General features: G+C 38.9%; 1 protein-coding gene across 3 annotated transcripts in view; it reads left to right on the forward strand.

The window, feature by feature from the left end:
* Nkain2 (Na+/K+ transporting ATPase interacting 2) overlaps window positions 1–24,147 on the forward strand; it is a 937,374-nt gene that overhangs the window by 781,815 nt on the left and 131,412 nt on the right. For all 3 annotated transcript variants that reach the window (XM_013516706.1, XM_005389154.1, XM_013516707.1), the window contains exon 4: window positions 1,025–1,225. In XM_013516706.1, the coding sequence (XP_013372160.1) occupies window positions 1,025–1,225 (201 nt within the window). The remainder of the gene's footprint in view (window positions 1–1,024; window positions 1,226–24,147) is intronic.

Here is a 24,147-nt window from a genome sequence, read left to right on the forward strand (position 1 = left end):
TCCCTTCTACCCACATCCTCACCAGCATTTGTTATTGTTTGATTTCTTAATGATGGTCACTCTTTTTGGGGTCAGATGGAATCTCAGTGCTGTTTTAATTTGCATTTGTCTAATGGCCAGTGATACAGAGAGTTACTTTATATTTATTGGCCATTTACACTTTTACGAAGTGTCTACCCATTTCAGTTGTCCATTTTTTGAGTGGATCTTTTATTTTGGGGGATCTAATATTTTTGTGGGTTTTTTTGTTTTGTTTTGTTTTTTGTTTTTTGTTTTTCTCCTGTACCGGGAACCAAACTCACAACCTTGCACTTGCCAGGCAGGCGCTTTTGCCGCTGAGCTAAATCCCCAGCCCCTAGATCTAATATTTTTGAGTTCGTTATATGCTCTACCTACTTGTTCTCTGTCTGGGAAAGAGCTAGCAAAAAATTGTTACCATTTGGTAGGGTTTCTTTTCACAGTGGTGATGATTTTTTTTTGCTGTGAGGAGGCTTTTTAACTTTGTATAATCCCATTTGCTAGCATTCTTCACAGAAATGGAGAAAACAAGCCCCACATTCACATGAAACCAGAAAGTACATGCAATCTTACAAATCCTGACATTAGCTGCAACAGTAACTGTTGCTAAATTGAAATACACCTTTAAGATTAAAACTTATGGTAAGAAAATATATTGAGGATGAGAAAAATACAGTGCCTGTAATAGTGAGAATCTCAGCTCAGGATGCAGATTAAACCATTCTCTTCGTAATATTTACAAATCCTAAAATGCAAGGACTCTTCAATGTTAATGTAAACCATGGATACTTTTCCTAACAAGATAATTTCATCTATTGTGTCAGGTAAACCTACAAAAGTGTAATCCATAAACATATATTGCTTTAGAGGCTCCCTGGCTTCCCATAAAATATAAGAGGGAAGGTGGGGAACCCCGCTTTTATAAACAGGAAACGCAAAGCAAGTTAGTCCCAAAAGAGCTCACGTTTCCAAAGTAGCTCAGTGCTCACCAGCTGCCTTCTTGCAGGAGACAGACCTTATCCTGACTTTCAACATTTCAATGCATCGATCCTGGTGGATGGAAAACGGGCCGGGATGCACGGTGACGTCTGTGACGCCTGCGCCTGACTGGGCCCCGGAGGACCATCGCTACATCACGGTGTCGGGATGCCTGCTGGAGTACCAGTACATAGAGGTGGCTCACAGCGCGCTCCAGCTCCTCCTCGCAGTAAGTGTCTCTGCCACCCACTCCTGTTACTTCTCTTGGCTGATTTCTGGGCCAGCTGAATGCACATAAATGGAATCTGCGGGGAAAGTCTGGTCATTCTGCTTTTTTCTAATTGATGTCACTTTGAATAGGAATTTATCGTGCTCAACCAAACAATTCTCTAGACCAAGGGTGCTAATTGTCTTCAGCAATCAGTAAATAGCCTTTGAAATCATCATCATTTTGCACAGGCAGTCAAGCCAGGCAATATGCGATTATGTGGCTTTTGGGGAGACTTTCCAAAAACTCCAGAGGGAAAATTGAAAGTTTTCCAAGCTAACTTTCTACGTACGTAAATGTAAAAGATCGCAGCAGGTATCTCCTCTCTCAGTTTCTTTGGCTGAGCTGCCAGTATAAAGATTTCTCTTCTCAGTTTGCCCTATCTCTTTTCTTCCCAGATTTCACCCAGGAATCATCCACTGCATTTTATCAACTCCCCTCCCTTCTCAGAACAATTCAGCTTTTCTATAGATTTTACTTTTAGCCTTTCACATCCTGTGTTTCAGAGTATTGTGCCAGTAAAGAACTCTCCTCCTACCAGGAGACAGTAGGAGTTATAAACAACAAACTCAAATACCATCTTATTGTTATATAATATAAATCATTTTACATTGTATTATTGGGATAAATAAAAACACCCATTTCTCAAGAGGAAATTTTATTAAGACTAAGTGTATTATAGTGTGAGATTAATATTATTAAGACAACTTTGTTACACTGTACATGAATCCATTTATTCATCAAAGATATAGAGCCAATTATACTTTTCTCAGATTCCATGTAGTTCTGCAATGAATGTGCATAGTCTGAAAATTGTCAGCAACTAATAATGCAAGCAGAATTGGCCTTTTACCTCTTTGCTCAGTTCATCCCTTTGGGAATGATATTAATTTACAATGGAATGACAAGAAAGAAGAAGTTTTGGATTGCATGGCACCAATTAGTTTACATAAAATTCTTCTAGTATAAAAAATAAATGTGTATCATAACATATACGTGTTATAAGTAGGCTATGCTAGTGAATACTTGCTGAATTTCTGTCCCTAAAATCATACAGGTTTGTTCCATATGCCAGCAGGAGGCACTCCGAACACTGTCACTCAGGGAACCAGGCTAGTGGTACAGCCACCAAGCCAGTCATCTTGTGGCCCCGGGCCTGAGAGCTGAGATCCCTGTGGAGAGTCCACATGGGCTCCTGATGAAAGAGAGGCTCAGTGTCCGTGCTTATCGTCCTGCACCTGCCACACCATCCCACCAGTCACAGAATGGCTAGGATGGAGGCAGAGCTACAGTATTTGCAGATTCACTTATGTAGTTTAGAATTATGTTCTGGCTAAGGCACTGAGCAATCTCCCACAAATGTGTTGAACCTGAGACACTTTTTGGAAAAAATAAAAATTTCTGTCATAGCTTTAAACTCAAGATATGTTCATTTTGCTTCTCTTACAATAAAGATATGTTAGGTCTGATGCCATGGAAGTAGCCATATTGTTCCTTAAAATCCATTTGAAATAATATTCACTCTCATATGGGATAAGTAAAACATTTCTGGGATTTGAAGACAGATAAAATGTCTTGATACAGATGCTACAAAGAAGAGTTTTTAAGCTACATTACTTTCTTTGGAAGTCTTTTTTAATCATACCTGCAACATTTTGGCAAGCTTCCACCTATTATTTCCAAGATAATGTGAAGGTATAGTTCATGTGTATGGATAGTTATACATGACTTTAGTGAGTTATTTGAATTCATGCATGTGTAACTATACTCACACATTTATTAAACCCACCTAAAATTTTGGCATATGAATTTGCAAAGAAATGCATTCAGAGGTAGAAGCATATGTTGGCGTGGCCATAGCACCCCAAGAAAAATATTCTTGCATAGATTAAAAAAAACTGTGCAAGCAAGCTGGCTTGACTGTCCCCCAGAACAGAGGCAGCCAACAATTATGATTACTGGTTATCAATTCTCTTGTCTACATCGCTGCCAATGTACTAAAAAAATAGTTTGAACAAACAGTCCCAGGATGTGGTACTTTTACCTCTTTCTGTGGATTTCTTTTGCACTTCTGACCACAGAACACCTGAGGAGAAGTTCCCTGCTGTGCACTGGAGTCATTCCTTGGAGAGGTTTCAACACACCGACTACCCTGGGCTGCTGTTGTCTGGCTAGCCTTGGGCTGAAAGTGCCTATGTACAAAAAGCTTAGTAAATCTTCACTGCAGTTTTACACTGCACAGCCAAGAGGGTTCATGTTGAACAATTCACTCTGCTTAGTTACTGGAAGCCTTCCAAAGATGTTGTCCCGTCACCATTCTGATCGCTTGTGCTGTAATGATTAATGAAGAAATAATATCTTGAATCTCTGCTCCTCCCCTTTTGGAACCTAGATCATGAGGTCCTGTGAATGCTTCCTGAGTACTGGTGCCTTGAGGCATCTAGAGAAACCAGAGTCAGGATCCCTGACCTTGAGGTTGTCTCAGTCCAACTGGAGCAAGGTTCCTGAGGGTGCCGGCCCAGTACAAACACATACATTTTCATGACTGGTCAAGGGGCGATATGGCTTGTGATACTGGGGAATAATCTTGGCTTCTTAGTTATATTCTGCTTTTTGTGAAGTCAGCTAAACGCTTATTTTCTTAGAGTCTTTGAAATTGCCCTTCCTCCCGGTATATCTGGCTTCCATCTACTTCCATCAAGGGCTGCTCTCTCAGTTATTGCTCTTGATTAACTCTAAATCTCTTCAGCCCCTTTCCCCACCTCCACTGAGATCTTCTTTCAGATTCCTGACTCCCCTGATTGCCTGTCACCCCATTGTTCCATTTTCTGCCAATCAGCTCCTACTTGACTTTGAAATTAGCATTCACAAAGCCCACATTTGCATGGCACATACATAGATATCTCCTATCCAGCGCCAAAGGAAGACAAGCATAATATCCGTATAACTGGTAGGAGGGGCTGTTAATCACACAGCCTCCAGCCTAGCAGAGAGCCCTGCCAGACCCCGTCATGATGATCCAGGTGTAAGGTTTCCACATGTTCCTCCCTGGGCAGCTTTTCCCTCTAGTTGGTATCAGATAGCATATGCAAAAGGCATGCAGGTGTGCACTGTTTTAATGACAACAAAAATGCACAAACCATATGTACAAAATATATTAAATGCATGTGGAAAAAGTGAGGAGATTGAGTAGGGAGATGATGTTGTTCATATTACAAAAGAATTAGTCAAATTTCTCAAGCAAGGTGTCATTGGAACTGCACAGATTAGACAACATGCTCGTGTGCGTTCAGTCTTTTAATTGAGCAGTAGTTGGGTGAAGGCGGCAGACCATACTACAAGCCCTTCTTAATGTGTGTAGCTAGTAAATGGGGACATGGGTATGCTCTCATACCAAAGATGGGACAGGATCTTCAGCCTGAATCCTGGCACAAGCTGATGGGCGATGGATGCCTGAGGTCTAAAGAGGCAGAGTTTATGTCTGGTTGATTAGCTTGGTCTGCCGCAAGTGAGGGGAATGGGTGTGTAGACGCCTTGCTTTTGTATACACACATTATGCTGCACTCCTTGTAACTAACTCAGTGAAGATACAGTGTGTTTTACAAATATATATATCAGTGGTGCTGAGAAAATTTTTATAACAATAAATGGAGCGGTGATATTTTTTGAAAAGTATGTTAAAATTCCAAATAATGCATTGGAAAACAAAACATTTCATCTCTCTTTTCTCCGGCCACATCCAGAGAATCAATATTTCTAAATTTAATGTAAACCTCGCCAACCAGGTTGCTCATTTTTGTTTTCATTTATTTCCTCTACTTGATTTCCTTTACTTCCGATACACTTCTAAATCCATGGCAGGTTGACTATTAATTGTTTTTGTAGCTACTAGCAGAGGATATTGGTAAAATGTAAATAAGCTTCCCATGTCCCACAGCCATTAGAGGTGACTTCGAAACCATGTACCAATTAGCAGGGAAGTCATAGAAGAGTTTAGAAAAAGTTCTAATACCCAGAGCATGTCTAAGAGCTAAAAGTAAGTTAGCTATCAATTTATCCTTCAGTTACATTTTTTCTGTGTTCAAAAACTCCATTTTTTGGAGAGTACATAGAATTATTGTTCAATAGATTGTGGTTTTTTTAAAAAGTGTGGTGAAAAAATGTGTGCTACAAATCAAGGAAGTTACAGGCATTCCACTTACTCCAGTTATTAGCACATCTGTCGGTATCTTGGTGTATCTTGGTACAACTTGCCTTGGAATACCGTCCTGGGGTAAAGACAGTTTCCTAACTTTGAGGCCCTTGATCCAAGTTGACTGCAGTGTGGGACGGGAGTGGCATGCGGGAGTTTCTTTACACGTGCTGTTGCGTGTGGTGCACACATGTGAGTGGCCTTGGGTATGCTTCTTTTCCATGATTCCTTGTCTGGAAACACATACAGTGATTTCATAGTTAGATATCTGCATCTGAATTTTCCTTTCGCCCAGGACATTGCAATTAAGAATGTAAATATTCCCTCCAAATTGTGAGCTTGTGTCACACCGAAGGGATGAGTGGGGAAATGCTATGGGCTGACACTCAGCTACTGCTATGTTCAGAGGTACTATGGTTGCCATGGAGACAGCCTGTGTTATACTTATTTAAGTTGAAAAATTAAGACAGATCTTTATTAAGAAAAAGCAAAGTTCGTTTGGTTGATTTGCATTCCACTGAAAAATGATTCAGCCGTTTAAATTATAGGTTACAGATTTTGCCTTTTTTCATAAACTTAGCTAGATCCATAGCTCCATACTTTGGTAAGAATAGACTTGAAGCACACAATTTTTTTAAATTAAGAAAAATACTGTATCCAGCAGGCGTGGTGGCACATGCCTGTAATCCCAGCACGCAGGAGGCTGAGGCAGGAGGATTGTTGTGAATTCGAGACTAGCCTGAGCTACAAAGTGAGCTTAAGGCCAGCCCGAACTGCATAACGAGACCCTGCCTCAAAAAAAAAAAAAAAGAAAGAAAGAAAGAAAGAAAAATACTGTGTCCAAGAATATATATTCAAAATAAATATTTAAATATATTTCAAACTTTCTTTTTAACATAATATCTGTCTTTAAAAGAGTTAAGTATATATACTTAATAGCTGTTTATTTTGTCTTAGTTGTATTTTTTGGTATACTTTCCAGATGCTGCTGCAAAGTGAGCAATTTCCAATTCCTTGCTTTGATTCAAACTAAAGGAAAACCTTATAGATTTGTCAGAACTTGTTGAAACCATTTTGAGATAGATAATTACGTATATTGTGGTACAATTTATATAATAATAAGTTGAAAATTTTATGGTAAGTGGCATCACTATAACAACACATCCATGTCTCTATTTAAGAATGTCTTTCACGCTGAACTGTTTCATTGCAGTACTAATAAAATCATTAAGTAAAATTTTATTTTTTGTTCACAATAATTTTGATCCATTCATAAAATACCCTACATTATTTGGATCGGTAGTGTAGAATAATAATTATGATTATAACTCAAATAAGAATGTATTTTCTACATATTGCTTGTATAGATTTTTTTTAGTGTATATTGCTTGTATAGATTTATGGGTTTCATACTGGTAGGTTTACACACACACAGGACATACGTTGATAACATTTTAAAAACCTAATGCGTATGAAAAGGGGAAAGAAAACTCAAATCTAAATGTATACATGCTAAATTTATATATACAAATTGTTGCATATTCAAATAAATTCATTACAAAGTGTTACAAAAAATAGGTAGCACACAACTGTCAAGTAAATAAGTGTATTTTATTAGGACAAAATTCTACAAAAATAATGGGTTGGAACTATTGTTTATAGGACAAAATTCTACAAAAATAGTGGGTTGGGACTATTTTTTTAAAAAGTTATGATATTTGAACAAGAAAGGGCTGATGTGCTTATAAATAAGAACAGGTGAATTTTAAACTATATTAGTATGCAAATTTTATCAGATATATTCCAAAGAGCAACATAATGGACATCTTTCAAGTATATTAACATTTAAGATTCACCAAAATAAATAATTTGGTTGGGGGGCAGGGAGGTCTCATAAAGCTGCTTGTTGTCCAGGCCGGGCTGGACCTTACAGTGCTCCTGCCTCAGCCCCAGAATGCTGGGATTACAGGTGTGCACCACTCACCTGGCTCCAATTGCTCTTTCAAAAGTATCGCACCTTTCCTTTCTCTTCACTAAGGATCTTTCTAGTGCCTTGAATTGCTCAGAAACACACAGAGTCTGGTTTTCGAAGATGACACTAACACCAAACGCACCATAGTGCTGCTTGTCCTATGAACTTTTTTCTCTGCCCAAAGAGTCATGTATTTCGCTTCCAGGAGGCCAGTGAACGCCGTCCACGTGACTGGCACCTTACCAGAGAATGAATCTGCGTGTCTCCAGTGTGTGTACTGTTTTTCCACAAAAGCAGGCAGGTGGTGGAGATCTGGCACTGTAAACTGAGTCTCCTGATTCTTAACCTACTGTCAAAGACTACACACAACAACTTGCTTCTTAGGACAGAGCCACAGTGAAAAATGGCTGGAGTGGAAAGTGTGTTTCCTTCCCAGGGCCCAGGATGTTCAACCGCTTCTAGGCCTGGCTCCCTGGCTTTACCTTCCCCGTCCCTCATTGTCCCGGGTAGTCGCATGCACAGAACATCTTGTCAAAGTTAGTAACCCTAGAAGCAAGGTAAATGTGAGTGTCATTGTGTCACATTAGGGTCATTTATACAAACATTCAAAACTCTGAGAAGAACCAAATACTAATGTAAACAGGGAGTTTTCCCAAGGTTGCTGAAATAGGCAAATGATAAAATCCAGAAAGGACATTTCTCGGCTCAGCTGAGAGTCGCAAAACACTTTGAGTAAGCAAAGTTCTACAAAATAATTTACAAATCCCAACTGGATTCATCCTTTCATAGTGAGAAATACTACTGTTACTGAATAGTAAGGAATAACCTATGTTATTTCTAAAATAAGCACAGTTTAATATTCTGATCTGTCTGCTATTCCTTATTATTCCTCTAGGCAATAATAAATTTGTTTGGCATTACTCCCTTAAATTATAATGCTCTGATGACTTATCTGCAGATGCCAATCAAGTTTTGGGTCAAATAATCACTAAACAAGTAGCTGTTTGGTATTTTCTTTTACTTTGCTTTATTACTAAAATGCCCTTGTAAGTTAGTAAATTCTATGAATACATGAACAAGCCAAATACAAGAACTTAAGCAGCCTCTGAAATGAAATTAGTTCTACGTTTTTTTCTTCTTTTTTGCATTTAATATTCTCTGTATTTCCCACACGCAGATTCAGCAATATGAGGTAAAATATGAACACTCCGCAAGGAACAATCCTTGTGTAATAAAAGTATTTTATACTTATAAACTAAATGAAATAATATTAAGGAAAGCTTGAAAAACAATAAAGGTGGTATTATTTATTATTTATTTTCTCTTTAGCTGAGTTCTTTCCACTGCTCATTGAGAACGCTATCCTCTTTTCAGGTTAAATCACTATGATGTGCAAAAATGAACCAAATCCTGCTTAGCTTGCTTACTCCCCAGACAGAAATTCAGTAGAGTATGATTTAGTGTGCTGTGTCATTATGTGTGCCTCACTGACCACTGCTCTCAGTATACAGGATCTGCTTCCGTACGTAGTGTTTGAAGAACTCACATACTCCAGGCATATCATTCTATCTATAGGAATGTTTAGAAACGTCACAGAACAGAAATACTGATACATTTAAGATGATAGAAAAGATTGTATGTTGCAACAAATCACCAGTAAGTGGGTTTTCTTTAATGATAAGAGTTTTAAACTGAAATTCTCTACATAGAACTTTATACAGTGACTCTTATACTATCCCACTTTTATATTTAATTTTATTATAAAAATTATTCCAGAAATGAATTACATTAAATAATGCACTATTTCAGAAATAAGTCAAGTATGTCTAAAATAGACTAAGACATAATATTTTGCAAAGAGCTTTAAAAGCCACTAGTCTAGAATAAAAAAGTGTCCTGCTCCTTTGAGATGTTCATTATCTTTGTTTTTAGGATGTTTCTCTAGTCACAATCAGATATTATGATACATAATTGTTAATAAATAAGTCTTTGATGGCAATTTGCTCTTCACTGGAACTTCTCATCACAGTGATAGGATAATAATAGTAGGATGTGTTAGTGTTTTTAAATAAGAGCAAAGCATTCTCAAAGGAAGGATATAAACATGATTTAAACTGACAGCTATAATGTGAGCAATAATTTATTATTTAGCATGTTCTACTAGAGTGGAAAAGAATAAAAATATGAGCGAACTCAAGCTAACTAGTGTTTACACAGTAAAAAGCCCTCTGTGCTTCTTTCGGTAGCTTTTGCCTTCACCCATCTCATTATTAGGATTTTTTTTTTCTTTTTGAGACAGGGTCTCTCTACGCAGTTCAAGCTGTCTTTGAGCTCACTTTGTAGCCCAGGCTGGTCTTGAACTTGCAACGATCCTCCTGCCTCAGCCTCCTGAGTTCTGGGATTACAGGCAGTGTGCCACCACACCTGGCTCACTATTAGGATTTAAACCCCTACCATTCTCAACCCACACGTTCTTCTATGCCACAGAGCACAGGGTCTGTGGTCCCATTGCTCTCCTTTTCCTCTCTGCATCAGGGTTTTGTTGCTTCTGCCTCTTCTGATTATTCTCCCCTTACTCTTCTCAATTGCCGCCGACACATTCAGTTCCTCTCAGCTGCTGTCAAAACCACAGCTCTTCACGCACGTCCTTCAGCCCTTGTAATCTTCTCCTAACTTCATTTATAATAGTGTTTTATTAAAGCTGCAGAAGCAGTTGTTGCATGATTATTTTAGTTCATGCTGACTTCAAATATGGCTTCCGAGTCAGGGGTGGAAACTGTAAATGGGAAGGCTCCAAGGACATTGCAAGTTAACGTCTTCTTCTGTCCTGAAAGGCATGGGTGGTTCTGCGTGACTCTCAGCAGCTCCCCCTCTTCAACTTCTCGACTTATTATCAGCTACTGGATAGATGCAAATCACCCCTCTCTCCTTTATGACCCAGGGACTTCAAGTCATTCACCTTCACTTTTTCTCCTCTTTTTCCCTAACTTTATTGATCTCAGAATATTCATTTTCATCCCAGAAATATGGGTATCTTTTCTTTTTCTTTTTAATTTCTAAGTTTTACAACTCATCCTTGCTGTAATTTCATGCCATCCGATTAGTTGAGTGCCATTTGTGAGTTGATTTAGTCCTAACATAGCATCTTAGTTACTTTTCTTATTGCTGAGACAAAATACCTGACACTCAAAGTTAAGGCAGGACAAGTTCGCTTGGCTCACAGTTTGTGGAGGTTTCAGTCCACAGTTAGCTGGCATCAAGGCAGGGTGGCCTGGCAGAGGGGCATGGCAGAGGAGAAATTCTCCATGGAAAGCAGGAGAGCACATTTTCCCTCTCTCTGCCTTATATTGTATGGAGGCTACCCACTCCCACACCCTTAAGCACTCACATCCTTAATCCTAGCCAAAAGTATGCCAAACCAATCAGTGGACTGATTTACTAATCACATGTGCTTGATCTCAGCACCACACACTCTAGATCCAGCCACCTTTGAAAAGCCCCACCCATGACCACATGAGGCTTTGGGGGAACATCTAGACACAAACCGTAACACTGAGGGCCTGCGGTGAGTCAATCCCAGTTCCCATGCAACCTAAATTCTTGTGACAAGAAGCGTGTACATACATGTGTATTCATATGTACACCTCCTACGTATGCACAGAAGGCATAGAGTCTGTCCTCTACAGTCAGAAGCAGGAGAAGGGAAGAGTGAGCTGCCTGAGAGGGAGGCTGGGCAGGGGTGAGCACAAACCTCCTGTACAGAGCACACTGAGGGGAGAGAGGGGAACTCGGTGAGCTCTCCTGAGGGAGAATAACCTCGACCACAGCCCATAAACACCACTCACAGTCTCAAAAGGAAACAAGCTTCCCTCATCCCTCTTCTTCCTTCTTTCCGCTTTTAATTCTCTTTTTAGGTCTCCTCTTTTTTAAAGTGCTTCATGACTTTCCTCTGGAATCCAGTCATCCTGTCCCCCTCCTGTTTCTCACATGGGACTCCGCCTTGGCTTTATTTTTTCAGGTTCTCTGCTCCCTTAACTGCTTCTGCCAGCCTGGCAGGCCCGACGCTGGGCTGAGCACTTACCTCTCGGCCTTCATTCTTCTGTCCTCCTCTCAGTTCACAGTCAGGCAAACAGTACCAACCCCATTTGCAAGGTTGGACTGGGGACACCGTCGTCATCACTTCTGGGTTCTGTCCTTATCCCTGCCTGGATAGCCCACTTGCATTTCGGTGTCATTGACTTTTAGATGAACATCAGTGATTTCCACACTAGAAGCCAATAAATTTTAGCGCCATTTTAGAAAATCTTTTTCATTTCATTTATTTCTCCCTTGGATGATAAAACCTGCTAATCGGGATCCCATTGAGGTGAAGTCACATTTTTATGGTAAATGCTACCTTGCCAAAAAATGACTGACAGCACTGACTGCCATCCTTCCTTCTGTCCTAGTTAGGTCATATGAATCTTGAAATTTAGGGAGGTATTCTTTAAAGATTCATTCATGGAAAGAAGCTAGAACAACATTATAATCTTAATTCCAGGTCATTTTAACCATAGTTCATGCAAAGTTTTCACATCTGAACTGTTGAGCTCAAAAACTGAGATAAGCAGTATTAACGGAGTATTCAGCCAACGTGAGTGGACAAACCAGTTGATCGTTGGAGGCATAAATTAAAAATCACTGGAAGCTCTATTTAAGGCTATCTCCATGAACATGTACCTGAGACAAGTCTCTGCTTGTACTTTCTTTTGGTGATGCATTATTGATTTTTTTTCCTTTTTATATCCCATATGTTTACAGATGCTAATCTCTAGAGCAGCGCAATTATTCTCCCAACAAAGGCAGTTTGTTGCTTGGCTCTGTTTCACTGAGACCTCAGTCAGGGGTTCTGATGACAGATAGTCTGCTTGCCAGCCGTGCCTCATGAATCCAAAGAAAATGGAACTCGTCAGGAGCTGAGCCGTCAGCACTCGCTACCTCTGCCTCTGGGTGGACCTCTCCATGCTAGGTTTGACAGCAGACTTAGCCTCCCGTCATGGGCTTCTCGGGTAGAGAGAGCAGGGAGCAGTCGCACTGTTAGGTACCACTCTGCAGACTGCTCTCTTGCAAAATAAACAAGCAATATATTTTTAGGGCAGCACCTGCAGCAAGCAGCTGTACCACACAGAGCAGAACTACGAAGGATGTGATTTGTCCCATTTAACGTGACGCCTTGAGGTTTGAGAGGAGGGAGGAGAAGGCTCTATCTAGAGAACCCACACGCTGCAATTTAAACTAAAGCTGATTTTCTTTTTTAGATTGAAATTGAAGTATCATTATATCTCTCCTCCTTTCCAACCCTACAACCTCTGGCGGAAGACAACTCTGTTATTGGGGTTATAACTATTAACTGGGAAAATCATTTTTCTCTGCCTGTACACTTCCTTTCTCGTTTGAGGACAATTTTCTCTCATAGAAACCTATACTTAAATGCCAACATCTGCTGTATCTAGGCTGTGTATAAGACGGGATCTGGCATATACGTGGAGCCGGTGGCACCGTGCGAGAGACTCACATACGTGACTTACAGAAGATTTTCTTCTCATCTGTAGCTTGTATCTATTTCTGTTCTCAAGGATCTATCTCCCTCTCTAAATGTGCCACACAAGTTCAAAATACTCTGCAAGCTGAACTCTTAGCTCTTATTCTAACTGACAATCTGTTCTTGCGCTAATCCAGTCATTCCAGACTAAAAGCTGTGTAGTGTATCATTATAAAAATTCCTGCATTGTCCAAGTACCTAGAATTTTGAGATTAATACGAGAGATATTTTAATTACTTTGTTTTCCCCAAGTTTAAAAATCTCCTTTTCTTTATAGCTATTGATCCTAGCCTCAGAAACCAAAGTCACCATTTCATTTTGACTTCTTCTAAGTGAGCTAGGATAAGTATAATTAAATTAAAAATGACTCTGAAGGCAATTCAGGAAGTTATCAAGTGAGGGCATTTTAGTACAGAGAGGAGGCTTTAATATGGAATTGAGATCACTAAATATTATATAATATTTTTGTTTTTCTTGAAAATAAACACATTTTTAAAAAGGAAACTGTCCTAAATATTTATGAAGTACATTGGAAAGCCATTCTTCGGCCCTGCACCAACGACTAGCATCTCACTCCAGAAGAGAACATTGCGTTGACCATAATTCTGTGCCTCATTAATAACCTTTCATGGTACTCACAGATATTGTTCTAGGACTCAGAGAAGAGAAGTGAAGGAATCAGAGGGCTGCAGCGACCCGTGCCTCCAGCTAAAGAGGAAATCGTACCTGGAACCAGGTTCCATTATCTTCACCTTCGTCATCATGAGTTTTAGAACTACAAGGCATAAAATCTATCTCTGCCAAAGCTGCCTGCAGGAGGGTTAGATGTGGTAACTACTTCCTTCTCTTTCACCTTTGGATCCTATCAACAAAATTCTTCTGGAACAGCTCTCAGACTGGATTTAGTCAAATTGTATCTGCTTTCGAAGTGTCCGTCAGTCAAGTTTGTACTTCACAGCTGCGGACAGTGCCTTTAACTCTATGTGGCTGAGGCTTTGGAAGAATCCTGGAAGGGAGATATCTTTAGTTACAGCTAATGGAAGAACCCATTAGCAGAGTGTCTTTAGGTTCCATAAGAGGAAGACTTGGTCAGATTGAGCTTTAATGAGCACTTACAGTACGCCAACTAGCCTTCGGGGCTTGCGGTACTCTTTTACCATTTCCTCAGCCTTGTTTTTTCCTTTTTCTTTCTTTTTTTTTTTTTCGCTCCTCGGCTGAATAATTTCAAATATCTTCCTTTTGAGTTCACTGGTTTTTCTGACTGATTAACTCTGCTGTTAAAGCCTTTTAGTGAATTTTTCAATTTTGTTATCTTATTTGTGGACTTCAGAAATTGTTGATTCTTTATATATATAATCTCTTTGTTAATGTTCTAATTTTATTCATACATCATTTTCCAGAAATGGTGAGCATTATGGTGACTGTTATTTTGAATTTTTGCCAGACATTTCCTATCCTGCCATTTCTTTAGAGTCAGTTTTTAGAGACCTCTTTTGCTTCCTGTGCCTTGGCACCCCTTTTCCTTGTGTGCTGCTCATTTTTGTTGGGATTCACATAATTGAAGAGAACCAGCAGCCTTCCCCAAACGTCAGGGGCTGGGTCTGTAGCAGAGAAGATGTTCCCCAATCATCCTGGCTGGAGATCCTGGGGCTCCTCTACCCTTTCTGTGGCTGTATCATTCTGTCCCAGGCTTGCACAGGAATTCCCAGTCAGGAGTTTACCGATGGCTTCACTGGGAACTTATGTCTCGGTCTTCTGGCAAGGAGCTGCCGCAGCTGCCCAACCTTTTCCTATTTTTGGTGGCTCCTGGGCTTCTGGAGTGTGCCAGGTATCACAAGCACTCCTAGACAGGCAAGATAGAAGCCAGTGCCTTAGGTAGTACCCCACCAACCCCCCAAAGCCCAAACACTTATTGTGTGCACACCGCAGCTCTCAGTGTCCTATCAGGGAAGAGATGGTGGGTGGAAGTTTTCTTCCACTTACTCTACCCTGGTCTAGAGGCAGAAACAAGGTCAGCAAATGTAGGTTACTGCAAAGCAGCACTTCTTTCGTTTGTTCTTTGAAAATGTTTACTAGTACATAATGATTGCAGCCCTTGTGTGGAGTTGGCTCATGTACATAAGACATCTTCATTTCTTTTGTCGCCTACGCTACCCTGCACCCTCTCCCTCCACCTTTCAGGCCCCTCCCCTTTTGCAAAATTTTCTCTCCCTGTCTCTTGTTTTCAGTTGCCTCAGCCCGTTGCCCTTTTCCAGCCAGTGGTGAGATTTAAACAAAATAAACATCAGTCCCTATGACTGAAGGTCAGACACAGCTTGCAGTCTTCTCTTTGCTTCTTCTAAGAAGCCAGGAGCTGGGAGTCTGTGCAGAGGAGCGTCTCAGATTTTCCTGCCGGCTTTCACATGTGGGTTTTGCAAGCGCCTGGAGTAAGACAAGAGCGTCTCACCAGGTTTTTAAGCTTCTCTCCATGGGAACTGCTCCAGGTATTGCTGTTGAGCTATTCACTCCATGAGGAAGAGGGCCTGAGACTTCCTTCTCCACCCTCTTGATGGTGTCACTCCACCAACTTATTGGATTTTCCATGGGATAAGAAACTGGTGAAGATCAAAAAGGAAGTCCTCATTCTTTCACAGCATAGGTATTCAGTAAATATTAGTTGTTTTTCTGTTGTTTTTTATGCTACTTTGTGGCAAGAAGCAGGCAGGGTTATTTGAAAAAGAAAAACAACTAACTGGAGTGTTCACAGGATTTAGCAAATTCAAGAGCGTGAGTTGGTAGAGGAATCTGCAATTTAGGCAAGATGCTTAGATGTGATTTAAAGATAGCAGAAACCACTAAAAGTTCGTAAACCATGAAGATGTAAGAGACGTCATTGTTTATTTGTTACCAAGATTTTTGTATTATTCTTGCGTTCATCTCAGTTTTTTATTAGGTGACAATAAGAATTGTTCCTTATACTATATTGAAGTTTACTCTGTAGCAATGTTATAAAGTGATAGATGGATATTTGAATATGGGACTTTAAAACAGGATAAATCAGTTAGGTTCACTGTTTATAGAATGTGATTTCCTTCAAGAAATTTAACATTCTAAAAATTGTTTCTGTATAAAGAAGACTTACAAAGGAGAAGCAAACAAATGCGGTATCAGCTGACGAAGGCTTGACCATAGTCAAAGGCAGGATCAGCATACGGTGGAGAATGGAATTTACGTGTAGCCTGTTGTTTTTTGTTTGCTTGCCTGTTTGCTTTTTATGTACTAAGCGTTAAACCCAGTAGCTTCATATTAAGGTGCATCCCCAGCCTTTAAAATTTTTTTGCCTTTTGACACAGGGTCTTGCTCAGTCACTAAATTGCCCAAGCTGGACTTGAACTTGTGATCCTCCTACCTCAGCTCCTTGGAGTGCCAGAATCTCAGGCATGCACACAATGCTTGGTCTTTCATCCAGCTTTTACGCAGATAATTCGCATACTACTCACGCATCCATTCCAAGCTGACTGAGAGCCTTTCACCGCACATCACTCACGGGATAACACTCTTACTGCAGAAGGAAATCTTTGCATCTATCTTCAGAGTCCATGTAGTTTACTGGCGTAAATGCTAGTTCCTACCAAAGTCTTGGATTTTACTTCTTAGTAGTACTTGGCTATCAAATGGATCTCCCTGAAAGAGCATACAAATTAAAATGCATTTATTATTCAAATACTGGATGTGTGCATACAAAAATTATCCATGTAAGTAAAATTACAAGTCAGTCCAAGATTTAGAATATTTACTTTTCTTGTTTTCACTTAGTACATTCACAGGATGAAATGAGTTTCTCTAGAATAAATTACTTGACCAATAAAAATAATTCCACGCTGAGAAAGAACTCTAAGCAAATTTAAAGTCATAGCCTCTTCCCTTAAAAGTGTGTTGTCTAATTTTAATCAATAGTATTAAGAAAATACAATGAGAAAATAAATTAACAGGTAAATATATTTAAAATGTGTGTTCATTTTGTACTCATTAAAAAATAAATACAAAATAAATCAAAATGTAAAACTATACAATAGTACGGTAGAAATTATCCCAGTTAATTACATTGGGAGCATTGCTTTCAAGAGTCAAGAATCTGGAAGAAACTACAGGGGCCATTTAGTACAATTTCTCTGTGTTATAGCTGAGAATAGAGCCGCACAGCCAAGTCATGGCAGGAGCAGGTATCCTGCATCTGAGCACGTCTTCTGTGCACCTACCTCTGCCTGATTTTGAAATTCCAAGTGTCACCACTTCAGTTCACAATCAATTTTACCCTGATAATTTCTTTTATCTTAATACTAAACTGATTAGTATCTAATAAGTATTTTTTTCACATACAGGATGCTGTCAGCCTTCTGTTACATTTGAAAGCATAAGCTATCCCATCTACAGGAATCTATTTTCCAATCCATACAGGATTCTAGAATGTAAAAAATTCTTTAGAACTCAGAAGAATGAGTTCTTATCATAGAATTGAGTTGGCAGAGCTGGTGAGGAGGGACGGAAAGGAATGGATGCTTTCAAGGCACTGTGTAAACCATTCCTCCTGGTGAACTGCCTTTTTTTCTTGCAGTCAGAGAATTACTCAACAATAGTAACATTCGCCATCATTATCACCACCTGTGATTAACATTTTATGACGCCAAACGCTTCTCAAGGAACTGCACATAAATAAATCCTCATCTACTGAAATGAGAGTAATAATGGGTCATGCCTCTTGAGATTATGGTAAGGCTTAAAGACTCAGCATGGATAAAGAGCACAAAACAGTTTTGGCCAGTAGAAAGCATCTAGGGTAGGTAAGCTGTGGTTGATGTTATTTTATCTCTTGCCTGTTTATATTTCTACCAACTCAATTTTCTCCAGGCTAAATGCCTTCCTCTGGTAAGCTATTGCTGAGATGTACTTTTGGGCTTTGTGATTATGAAAGCCTTGTCTCTGTAGTCAGCATTTTAAAAATGACAGCCTTGTCCAAAAATAATACAACTCTGCAAGTGCTGCCCACCTAATTGGTTAAAGTTTGCTGATCTTGGAAAGCCCTGTCTTTCTGGAGCTGAAACACTGATTATTTAATTGCAAATAGATGGACACTTCATAACTTCAAGAGCTGACTCTAGTTAGAACTCTGATATATTTGATGGTATTTACTCCCAAAGCTTTCACACTTTGGGCTGAAGTTGGAAGTCTCCAGCTGGCTAAAGGATTTGTTTCTATGGACCCAATAGTCCAATGTCCACTCTGGGCCTGGACGCCATAGCAGGAAGATCATAGTGTTGTTGGGTAGTTCCTTCAAAACTGGCTTGCCAAACAAAAGCATTCCAGGTCCTTTGAGTCTTGAACAAAAAAATTGGATAAGTCAAGCCAAAAATGGTGTCAAAAGTTTATTTTAAAGGTGAGGGGTGAAGGGGTAAGGGAAAAACAAAAGAAAAGATAAAAGCAAACACAAACATGCACCCTGCATAAGACACACAAGCTGGGCTATCCTGAAGAGTCATGATGCCGGTTGCATGTGACACCTATCGCCTTTGTGCCATCCACATCTTGTGGGAGCCCGGGAGAAGTTCTACACCGGGGGTCCTGAGAGTCGTGGGGTACAGCCCTGAGATCTTAGAATGAACAGATCCCATTCACCTCTCCAGCCAGCCTTGCCACACGCCGCCCTCTGTAACAATAGCTCCAAACCCTGCCTATCCTTTTTGTCCGGACTCCAACTCTGCCAAAGGAAAGCGTATTCCAACCCTCTGGGTCCTCTTTCTAGAGAAAAACCACAGACCCATGAGGGCACTTAAGTACAAGTTCTACTCATGAGCACATTTCATTTCACTTTATTCTGTAATTGAGGAACAAGTCTTTAAATAAACAAGAAACATAAGTAAAGAGGTTTAAAATAATGGAGCCTCTTGTCACACATTCATTTTCAGTATACAAGGATCTTGGGAAGAGTTTGCCAAGACTCGATGACCTTCTCAAAAATGCTGATCATGGGGCTGGGGATTTAGCTCAGCGGCAAAAGCGCCTGCCTGGCAAGCGCAAGGTCGTGAGTTCGGTTCCCGGTACTGGAGAAAAACCAAAAAAAAAAAAAAAAAGAAGAAAAAAATGCTGATCATTTCTCAGCTCCCTCAGAAAAGATGCCTTTTGTGTTTGATGCCAGCATCCTATGGGCCCAATTGGAAATGGACATAAACAACGGGCCAGCTCCCGTGTGTTTCCGTGCCAACCTCCTCACACAGCCACTCTGTCACTACTGGAGTCTTTTTCCTTTCACGCTTTATTGTTACCACCCCTGCCCCTTTGATGGTGGATAGCTCTAAATGCTCACAGGTCCGTTATAAAATGATCAAAACTAAGACAAATGCAGTGGAGTTCTCCACCTTTCAAGGATCTTCAAACAACTGCAGGGTTGTGCTTTTAAATTTCTTTGAAACCTAGGAGTGCGTCTAGGTACTTTGTTTTAATCTGTTGAATACTAGGAAATATAATGATCTTTGCATGTGCTTTTCAGAGCCAGTATTCACAGATGAACATCCTGGTCATCATATTAGCTCATTTTGCACGGATTTATATATTGGATTTTAAAAATAATTGGAAATTTACCCTTCAGTCTTTTCCTTATCTTTATACTTTATACTGTCTTAATTCATACCAAACATTTCATCTTGTTTTGATCTAATTTATCAAAGATTTTCAATGAAATTATGTTACTATCTTTTCAAAAAGAGTATTTATACATCAGAGTATCTCAAAAATACCCTTAAATATTTAATCAGGTATTTAAATTTCTGATTTAAACAGATATTTAAATTTTTGTTCTCTACATTTTCATCTTTGATTCATTTCCAGTTAACTTTTCTGTATGGTATGAGTGTGTAAATAACCCCAAATTTCCTCCCATAAGAATATTCAGTTTTCTCAACATTGTTTAGTGGCAAAACCCACTGACTGATTTCTGTCATTACTGTGTACACCACATTTCCTTTTACTTTTGAGTCTGTATCCAAACTCTACCCTCGGATCTGTTGGCTGAACTGTTTGACTAATCCTGGGGGGCTGGGGATTTAACTCAGCGGCAAAAGCACCTGCCTGGCAAGCGCAGGGTCGTGAGTTCGGTTCCCGGTACCGGAGAAAAGCCAAAAAAAAAAAAAAAATGCCTCTTAACAATTGACTAATCATGGACTTATGACCACTTTGCACTGGGACAGAGCCTTTTATTTCTGACATGAGAACTCTCCATTCCTCGATTCATCTTCAGAATCATTTGGCTCTTTACAGACCTTCATTTCTTTATGTTAATTTTAAATTAATGTGCCAAGTTCCATGGAAAATACTATTGAAAACTGCAATAAATTTATAGAACAACTGGGGATGAATATTTTACAATATTGGTTACAGGAGAATGTATATAATTATATTATTGAATAGTCCCATCTGTAAATGTTATCTGTCCCCATTTTAAATCTTTTTGAAATAGTTTGATAAATTTAATAATTATCTCCTTAAAAATCTAGTACAACTCATACTGCACTTAAGAAAAATCTTGAGGTCCAATAGGAAGTTTGTCAATACTATGGATTTTAATTTTTATAATGTATTGCTTTTCAAAACTATAACTATGGGAAGTTGGAATCATTTTACAGCAATCTTGATGAATTCTATTATAGTCTAAAAGGTGCCTGTAGAACATTCCAGATTCCAAATGAAGAAAGATGTAACACATGCAAATAATGATTATAGCATTTCTTCCTCTGTTTTTCTTTGACCTCATAGCTTCTTGTGGTTTCACATATTTTCCACTGTTATGATGCATTAGATTTAATAGAAATTATCTAGGACATTTACCTTGTCCTCAGCATTGTATCCACCCTACATCATTAACAAAGCTATATCTAGTCAATATGATTACCCTCTTCTTATTAACAGAAGATATACTTAAAGTGCTTTATGATCCCCCAGACCCCAAACTTTCCATATCACATGATTTTTTTAGTCTATTCTTTTATGTTATCACCAAAACTGCTCTAATTCATTGTTTTATCCTTTCTAATTCTTTGTGCCTTATATTGGTCCTTCATATCCCATTCTATCCTGTTAACCTATTGCCACTTCCTGTCTCCTATGTTTCTTAGGATGCATGCTTCCATCTACTCTCATTGTACCTGTGCTTTTCAACTGAGTTCCCATAGGAAACACTCTTAAGAAACAGCCCACTCCCTCCTAGTAGTAGCATACTTAATCTGCATTCTCTCAAAGAACTTTTTGCTTTGGTTTTAATATCCTATTTGATTCTTTCCACTTGAAACTTTCTTTCCTTTTTTTCATACTCATGTGTGATTTTAATTATATTTCAACTGGAGAATTTTCTGTACATGTTTCAGTCACCATATTAGCCAAAAACCTCATGTAAATTACTTTAATGGTGTTTATGAGAATTGCTCTACAACAGAGAATATATATTTTATTAATTGATTAAATAGAGTAAAATAAGCATAAAACAATCTTTTAAAATTGTTTTTAAGCAAGATATAGGAAGAGTTTGTTTTCCAAGAACACTAAATTTGGTTTTGTCACATGGGTCTCATCACTTGAACAAATAGCTGTATAGTTCTAAGTGTATTCATAATATATAATGTCTTAAAGTATGTTTAAGGATTGGTTTAAAGATGAAAAGTGATATTATAAAGAGATGAATCATTTTCTTCATCACAATAAAGATGATAAGTGGTATTATGAAAAAGCAAATAACATACTACATAGAATGTTATAGTAGAACTTCATAGTAGTTTCATAGTAAAACTTCAATAAATGTATCATGTATATAATAAATTATTTTAAAATGTGACAGCACTTATAAGACCCACTGGAAATATATTTGAATGTCCTTAACTTATATGGCCAAAGGTAGGGATTTTGTGTTCTTACCTATGATTTTTCTTTTAGTCTGGTCTTTTATTGTGCATTGATCAATTACTTTTTGTCATGTCAGTTATATCTCATTTGATCAGTCTTGTCTTTTTCTTCCTTTCCAGTTGCTATGTGTTTTGTTTCTAATCTTTGTTAGAGGCACTTTTTCCCAAATCACTGTATTAGCATGTCCACAGTATGTAGTTAACACTATAAGGCATACAGCCTCAAACTCTACTCCTACATTTATGTGTTTTCAAGGCAACTATCAAACAGGAAAGATTGGTTTTAACATCCTTCTCTCCTTTCTCTTTTCTACTAAGAATGTCATCATCACATAAGTCATACCATCTGTCTTCCACTTCAAGGTAAAATTTTATTTCAAAAATGTTTGAGTATAAATTTTATACTGTTCAAATTCTCTATGTTTGTGGAATGAGTTGGATACATCATATTGATGTATGCAGAATACCTCAATTTAATTGCTATTTTCAGATAAACATCACTGTAGCTTTGACTTACTCTTGCTGCAGAATGAAGTAGTTTTCAATAGGGGTAATTTTTCATTACTGTTGAGCCATTCTGGTTACTTTGCTTATTGCCAAAGTATCTGCACAGTACATGTGCTCTGCTGCTATAGATAGGGAGGAAAAATGAATACGAGGCATATGGGATAAGAAAATGAATATTTGGCAAACCTATCACTGGATAGATTTAGAATCCTACTGGTTTCCTTCCCATGTGAGAAAGGCTTCTGCGTTTCTGGTAATCTTATCCTTCTCAGCACCCTCACCTAGGAACAAGTGGAAAACCAGAAATAGAAATCAAGCTTTGAGAGATGTGTAAATTCAAATTTGATATCTTGAGCCCTAGTGAGCAGACAAACCTGTAGGTAGGGAAATAGTGAAAGGTAATAGCCAAGGGAAGAAAATGGCACAGGAAACGTCAAAAAAGGTGCAGAGAAAAGAAAGGCTGGAAAAGAACAATGTGCATGTTTTCAAAAGATCCTAAGATATGCTGCAAGTTCCAAACCATATATATATAGTTTGGAAATATATATATTAATCAGGCTTTTCATTTAGAAAGAAAAATTATTGTTAGCACAGTCATATGAAATGATGAACAGATTTAGTGTTCAAATCACCAGGACACAGTGAGCATTAAAGAGGCAGAGAACAAAAATACCAAATTTTAATGACTACGACCTGCAGCCACAAGTTAGGCAACTTCAAAAGGCAGTTTGAAAGGGATGGTGACACTCCCTACTTGAAAGTGGCCATGGTGTTCATGCATTAAAACATTATGATCTATAAAAGGGTCACAGTGTTTAACTAGGGGCATAAACATGAAAAAATATTCCTTTAGCTGAACTTCTGACTTTTAGATTAGGCGACACAAGGCCCTCCCCGTGGTGGCACTGTGTCTGTAAGGCTTCAGGACCATGGGGCAAGCATGACATCCACTCAGTAAAATGCATGAAGAAGAACTGTAGAAGGAAATAGCATTCCAAGTTGTGTTGGTCTGCCGGGAAACATACTCCCCATATTTTTGATAAAATATAAACAAAATTTGATAGATTTCAATATATTTCCTCTTTACATTTTAGAACAGTATAAATCCATGATTATAAGATAGATATTTTCCAACTTAAAATCTTAAACCTGTCTCGTCAAAGAATTATAAATTCTAAAATAATGCTGGTTTCATTTTGTGAGAGATTAATGAAATCCTCTCAACCACCCCGTGCGTGGCAGGCCAGCTCCAAGGATCTCCTCTTGGTATCATTTGGGTCCTGCCCTGACATTTCAGAGCGCATTACTATGGAAGTGGCCCCCGCAGAGCCCACCAGCCGGCTCCTGGTGCGGTGGGCGGTGATAAGTTTTGACGGTGCAGCCGGCATATGTCATGATAAATTTTCAACTCTCTAAGCAAAGCAGATGCACGCTGTTTGCGCATCAAGATGAGGCTTGATCTCCCACCCACCCCCCTCCTCAGACACACTTGGGAACAAACAGAGGTAAATAGTTGACGGGTGAAATATTACCTGGTGTCATTTACTGAAGCAAAATGAACCATCAGTGGAAAGTGTTAATTCACTGCTGCAGTCACATCGCATTAGCAGAAGAAAAGATCACAGATTCCTGTTCCTTTTAATAGCACCTCAGAGAACAGAAGCTTCTGTTCCTGTGGGCGACAAAATAAGTCCATGTGGGCCTATT

This window comes from Chinchilla lanigera, unplaced genomic scaffold (assembly GCF_000276665.1).
Source record: "Chinchilla lanigera isolate Chin_1 unplaced genomic scaffold, ChiLan1.0 scaffold00035, whole genome shotgun sequence".
Classification (NCBI taxonomy): domain Eukaryota; kingdom Metazoa; phylum Chordata; class Mammalia; order Rodentia; family Chinchillidae; genus Chinchilla; species Chinchilla lanigera.